Raw genomic sequence first — 7,226 nt, 5'->3', positions numbered from 1 at the left:
ATTGTGGTTAATTTTAATGTCATCGTTAAATTGATCACCTTTTTTTTTTATTTTAAGAAGTAGGAAACAACTAGGATAGACCTTATATATCTATCTTCTTAGGCCTTCATGCCTCACTAGCCATTATTGGAAAAACACTTCTTGGCTCTTATCCTTTCCTTCTTATGATTAAGATGCATGACCATTCATATGCTTACTTAATAAGCATCATCATGTCTAATACATTTTTTTTTTTCAAATATCCCACGTTTTAATGTCTAGTCTTTTCCTTTCCAAAGACCAAATGTTTTGACTTAAAACGTCACTTTTATTGTCACAACAGAATGTCAAATTGATTTCTTTATGAATAATCATGAGTTGGGGAAAACTCACTTCGCAGTGGCATATCATATAGCACACTGAACTTTGGATAGTCATGTATGTTCATGTTTAAAACAAGAAAGGTTGTGTTCTTAAATCACAATAATTTGTAAAGCAACGAAAACCTGAAGGATCACATCCTCGGCGCCACACTATCTTTATACAGGTTCATGAGGAAATGACAACATTCAGTGATTACCCACTGGGTTGGCAGCCAACCTTTCATTGCAATGCAACTGATGTACATAGCACAACCATTCAAACAGCCAAATGTAATAATAGCATATGTATAAGTCTCAAAGCAATATCCGAGATTGAACAACATACATGAATAAAAGGCCTTTACTGTATATGCAGTCATACCAACGGTAGCACATAACGTTTAACATAATATTCAGTGCCAAAGATAAGTATCTTATGCAAAATGCATGGTAAAACTACCTAGTCTAAAATACGCATCCTTTCAGAAGATCAGTTTTCCTTACATACCAATCTTAAAATCCTTACACACTTGAGACTACTAGAACAAAAGTTGTGAAACAAAACCTTTATCCTTTTGCATGCATATTTCAGAGAATTGAAATTAATGAACTCATTGTCAACAAATACATGAATTTAATTACTGCAATGTCAGGAAATAAAATGCATATATGCAGGTATATATATTAGTATAACTTTTCTGTGCCATCATTACTCGCAAAACAGGAGAAAATCACAATCGATTTCAAAGCAGTGCATGACCAATGTTGTCGAGAATATTAAAACCCACAAGCCAAATTATAATAGCAATAAACCAATAAACTTGTAAAGAATATTTGGTTCAATTAACTATAAACAAACGAACAAAATAATGATGAAAGGTTTTGAGATGGCATCTTTTGAATCAAATTAACTTGCAATATATTTGGAAACAGTTAACATATGTACTGTTTTATGCAAAACTAGAAACCAAAACATTCTACCATGAAAAAGAAAATCCACGCATTAATATACACGATAGAATATTATTCTCAAACAAACATAGCAATCAAACCATAATCTTGTCTTAAGATTGTTGGAATAATTAGGGTCTAATTGCTATAATAAATCACATAGCAAATCAAGAAATAATTCATGCAATTATATATCACAATAATGCATGCACATGAGTAACCAATGTTAAATAAACATGATATAATAGATTAGAAAAACCTAGAAAATATTGTTGAGACAAGTGTTGGACACTTTGTCCTTAAGACAAGTTTACGCTCCACTAAAATGCTCATGTTGATAGGTGCATATCTCCCAAGATACAACGACCACGTGCTTGTAATAGTAGCACTCCAAATCACAAGGCTCCATGAACCGCGACTGTGTTGAAAACTCTCTCATATGAACTCAATGAGACTCTCTAATATGAACTCAATGAGAGTCTCTAATATTTAGTTGTATGATTATATAAACAATCAAAAGTTATTTTGTGATTATAGAGGACTTCCCTATTTATAGAACATGTGACCATTCAACTTTCTAATTTCCATTCAATTAATAAATTTAATATAATAATAATATTATTAAATTTTTCAACATTATTCGCCGCTTGAATCTCTCCTTGACAACTGGCTTACGAGTCAGCACTTTCCCCACTAAGAAGACCTTAGTCGTCTTGAGAAGAGACCCTTCCTTGTCATCAATCACCACTACTCGTTGCTCCTCTCCAGTCAACGCCAGCCGCGCTGCAATCCATAAACCTTTGGACGACTCGCCAACCCCCGTTGGTAGCCCACCAACACTGGTTTCCAACAAACTGGGCAAAACGGCCCAACATCCAAAAAGACACAAACTGGAAGAACACAAATCCCAAGGAACCAATGTGACTACGATGGTACCGCCGAATCAGACTTGCTGTCGCTCTCCTAGCGATACTTAGGAAACCCCAAGAAACCCTAGAGAGCATGATTTTCGTTAGGAGTAGCACGTGGTTTCATAATAGTTCGATAAATTAAACTTTTTTATTAAACGAATTTTTTGTAGGTATATTACTTGAATTATGGAGTAAATTCAAACAAGTCATTAATGCGATGTTAATTTAATGAGTTATTTTCGTGTTTTTAAATTCACCAAGTAATTAAGGGATAAGAAAATTTCATGCTTTAAGAAGTATTTTACACCCCCAATTAAGGAATGCAAATGGCAACACTACTAATCTTTCATAAAAATGTAAGCAATGAATTGTCTTGATGATTAAAGCATTCCTCTTTTACACACTGCATCCCGAATTCAAATCTTCTCCTTCACGGTAGTGTCTCACTTGTACTCAAACAAAAAAAAATTTCTCACAAAATTGTGTACAAACTTCTAGGTGAGTGCAAATAGCGTGTCATTTGAACCCAAAGTCTACGTTCAACTGAAGTTTCTGTCCGTTTTCTTTTTTGGTCAATAACTCACTATATAACGCTCCCAATTAGTCCCACAGGTATTTACTCAAATTTTAGAGAAGTCAGTGTTGTCTAGTTTGTTTCTTATTAACGGCCTAGTGAGTGGCCTGCCTAACTTCCTCCCAAAAAAAAGGGAACGTTTATATTGAAAGTTTAGTTTTTGTAACTAAATTATTAGCAAATAATTTTAAAAATAGTAAAATACACCAAAGCAAGAACAACAAAAGAAACAATTAAATAACAGGATGACCAGTAATTTCAAGTGGCTTCCAGATCACATCTTACATGTTACGCTGTCATTGTGTTGTGGAGTCTTTTTTTATTTTTTTGGTTCAACCTCTTCTCTACATATATATATTTAGGCAAACTTGAGAGTTTTAGACTACCTTCAACACTTGCTTTCTTTTCTTCCAATAGTACTTGTTCTGCGTGATTCACCCTAATTGCAGATTCTCAAAGAGTACATTAATCAAAGCCACCTATGGATACTAGGTTTATTTTTCATCTCCTTTCCTCATAAATGCGATTATTTTCTTTCACTAAATAAGTTCAGGTTTTGATAATTTATCGTTGTTGTATGGTATAATGAAACTTTTGAGACCTTGCATGAGGTAATGTTCTCTTGACAAACACACGGTATATTATTTGCCAGACTTCAAATTCACGGTTTGAAAAATTACGAGAGAACATACCACATATCACGCAACTTAGATTACCCCTTAATATTCATCTTAGTTAATCAACAATTTGACTGTTTTTTGCTTTCAACTTTAGACTTGTATTCATTGTCTTACCTTTTACCTTTTCTTTTCTTTTGTATATGCATTTATTTGAATAGAAATAATGACGAAGCGTATGTCAACTTCAACTGGGACAAGCTAGGGTTTGGCCTCACTCCAACTGACTACATATATATCATGAAAATTTCTGGAAAAGATAACTTCTCAGAAGGATCTCTAAGTCGCTATGGAAACATAGAGATAAGCCCATCTGCTGCAATTTTCAATTATGGGCAGGTAATCTTTCTTGTATCATTACTTGCAACGTAAGCCAATGTTATTAACATCAAAATAGACAGAGATTTGCCAGCGACTAATTAACCATTAATTTGTGGTGTCATTAATTAGGGATTGTTTGAAGGTCTGAAGGCATATCGAAGGCCAGATGGTGGCATTCAACTATTTAGGCCAGAACTGAATGCCCTGCGCATGAAAAATGGAGCAGACAGACTCTGCATGCCATCCCCACCAGTTGATGTATTTGTTGATGCTGTAAAAAGAACTGTCATTGCCAACCAGCGATGGGTATGAAACCTCCAATTTTACCTAGTCAGCAAAAGTAGTTTATTCGTCATTTACTGACAATTTGATGAAATGAAAGAAAATATATATTTATTGAGAACATTGCTGATAACATCCTTCAAAGAAAATCAGAAGTAACTGCATGAATTTTTTTTCTCAGCTTTTGTTAAAATATCTCAAAATCTGTCATATTTAATCATATGTAGCATCAATCCCTGTATATAATTATGACATTGAGTCAATTAATCATGTTTATGAATTCGCTTTTTTGGATTGATGCAGGTGCCTCCACCAGGTAAAGGATCATTATACATTAGGCCTCTGCTTATGGGAAGTGGAGCTGTTCTGGGTATTGGACCAGCCCCTGAATGCACATTCCTCATATTCACCTCTCCCATCGGAAATTGGTACAAGGTAGGCGGGGGCTTCCTTCCTTCTTAAGAATTGTTTCTGGTGCTTATTGATGCAAGTTGAATCCAAGACATACTAGGTTTGAATATATGTAACATGATGCCAAGTTGCATGCCGACGACTTACAAGCTACAATGTCACATTTTTCTGTTCTTTTGCTAAGTGCTTGTTGATTTTGCTCAAATAACAGTGTGGCCCTAGCATGAATTTGTACGTTGAGAATGAGGTTCCTAGGGCTACTCCTGGTGGAACTGGAGCCATTAAAAGCATCACCAATTATTCACCGGTAAGCAAAATTGGCCTACTTCCATAATAAGAAGGATTGGACGATGAGTTGGGATTTTGGGAAAGATATATATGTTTGAGATCTTATTGGTGTCGTTATTGTATTATGTATTTAGGGTTTCTCGTGAATGATTTTCTTGCTCCAATTTCCTGTAGGTTTTTGAAGCAGTAAACAAGGCTAAGGCAAAAGGGTTCACCGATGTCTTATTTCTAGATGCAACCACTGGAAAAAATGTTGAGGAAGTTTCTTCATGCAATGTTTTCATTGTGAAGGTAGTACTGATTAGAATTGTCATTAGCCCTCATAAAATATAATAATTTAGCTAGGGTAACAAATTAATTACGTATTCGATCACAGAAATTATTATACATCCACAAGGCGATCAGGAAAACATTCCGATCAAGAAAATGTTACATTGTTCATATTGCTAGACATTTCGATATAGGGAGTTTTAACGAAAAGCCCGCGGTACTGTTCACTTTAACGAAAAACCACATTTTTACACTAAAAAGTCAATCCTGAAACTATTCATTTTACCCTTTATTTTGTCCTTATCATTAAAACTTAAAATTTTCAAGTTCTTTTCATTAGTTTTCCTTTCGATGTATCATGTTTGCTGAACAGTTAATCCGAATTGCGGATTCAAAAAATAAGTTTCTTTTAAGAAGACACCAACAACATAACAAACCAAATTGCGACATTAATTGTCTGGCAATAGAATTTTCATAATAATATATGTATTGTTGTAATTTGATATGATAAACTCGATTTCATTTTGTGTTGTAGGATAATGTGATTTTAACACCACCAACCAATGGAACTATTCTTCCAGGGGTCACAAGAAAAAGCATCATAGAAATTGCTCTTCATCTGAAGTACAAGGTAATTAAGCAACTTTTTCTTTCCTCATCAACAATTATGGCTAGTAATATTCTACAAATACTGGTAAACAATCTTTTATTAATGAAAAGCAATTCTGCAGTCACTATTTCTCATACAAAATATCTAATTTATTGTTTTTGAAAAATTGATTCAGGTGGAGGAACGTGATGTTCCACTAATGGATGTGCTAACAGCTGATGAAGTGTTCTGCACAGGGACTGCAGTGGGTGTCACTGCTGTTGCTAGTGTAACACATCATGATAAAAGGTATTAATAGTGTTTAAAAGGTGCAGATTTCATAAAAGAGTTTTCTTGAAGTACTTGTTATGCGTGCTTCTTCAAGAAATATGTCCAAGTGGTTTTCTCGTTGATTTTTGAAAAGAATTTTGAAATGTTTATAGAAACACTTCTAGCATAATTGCATATAAGAAGTGTTTTTTATTGAAGCATTACCAAATGAGTCTTTATAATATAACATTTGAATTTCGATTAATAGCTAGTTAATTATTATTTTTATTTTATACAAACGATATATTTACATTTGTGTGGCGGAATAAATTGGTTGCAAACTTGTCATCCATTAAATTTGGATCTAAACCTTTCACTTACAAATAAATAGAAATACTATTGAACTGTAGTACTAAATGACAATAAATTATTATGTTGAATAGCCAAAAATTAATTATGTACGTGCAGGGTTGAATACCGAACTGGAGAAAAATCAATCTCTCAAAAGTTGCGAGTAATGCTTACAGAGATTCAAACAGGCGTGGTCGAGGACAAGATGGGATGGACAATGCAAATTCGTTGAGCTGCTTCTCTCTGTGTTTCATTGCTAACTCTGAACAGTGGTTTTGGACATGTAGTCAAGCCACAAATGCAAAAAAATTATATTTTCTACTGTATTATATAAACTAAAGTATGATAGTTGGGTACTAGGGGTGCTCGTTAAAAGTTGCTTCTCTATCCTTAATGATAATAAAATTTCTATATAAACGTGTGTCAATTTTGTGCTTTTAAATACTATTATATTACTATTTATAGATAACTGAATTAACAAAGATTCTATAACATTTGAGGTGATGATCGATCCAACAAAGTTTATCAAACATTTTCTAAAATGATGTTATTCACACACTCATTTTTATCTTTCACACTCCCTCTTAATTTATGTTATTTGGTCATTATCAATTCATTCGACCCGGTGATTGGATATATAGCCTAAGAAATTATAGTAAGAACTAGAAAGTGTGACCCGCGCGTTGCTGCGGGAAGTGTCACCTGCGTGTTGTTGTGGGATTGAAAATTTTATGACAAATTATGATTAAAACATATAAAAGATAATGCATCCAATGATTGTGGACCTAATAATCATGTAAATGTCATCAAACCAAAGTAAACTTTCATTTAACTAAGTTCTTGGCACTTCAGTTAAATCTCAAGTTTTAAAAAGTAGTTCAATTTGACTAAAATTATACAGAGTGAGGGAAAAAGACAAAACAAACAGTTGCGGAAAGGTGTACATTGACACTAATCCTGCAAGTCAAATATGAAAAATGTTAAGAATGT

The 7,226-nt window shown here is 33.7% G+C and overlaps 1 protein-coding gene across 1 annotated transcript; it reads left to right on the top strand.

Moving 5' to 3' along the window:
• Window positions 1–3,022: 3,022 nt before the first annotated feature.
• LOC137724890 (branched-chain-amino-acid aminotransferase 6-like) lies at window positions 3,023–6,468 on the top strand. Its single transcript, XM_068463542.1, has 9 exons — window positions 3,023–3,029; window positions 3,552–3,793; window positions 3,905–4,081; window positions 4,361–4,492; window positions 4,680–4,775; window positions 4,931–5,047; window positions 5,562–5,657; window positions 5,812–5,924; window positions 6,354–6,468. Exons 1-9 carry the CDS (start codon window positions 3,023–3,025, stop codon window positions 6,466–6,468), a joined length of 1,095 nt encoding a protein of 364 aa, XP_068319643.1.
• Window positions 6,469–7,226: the final 758 nt, after the last annotated feature.

The sequence above is a fragment of the Pyrus communis genome, chromosome 2, assembly GCF_963583255.1.
Source record: "Pyrus communis chromosome 2, drPyrComm1.1, whole genome shotgun sequence".
NCBI classification, from domain to species: domain Eukaryota; kingdom Viridiplantae; phylum Streptophyta; class Magnoliopsida; order Rosales; family Rosaceae; genus Pyrus; species Pyrus communis.
Note: the sequence above shows the minus strand (reverse complement) of the source record. Positions and strands in the feature narration are given on the sequence as shown.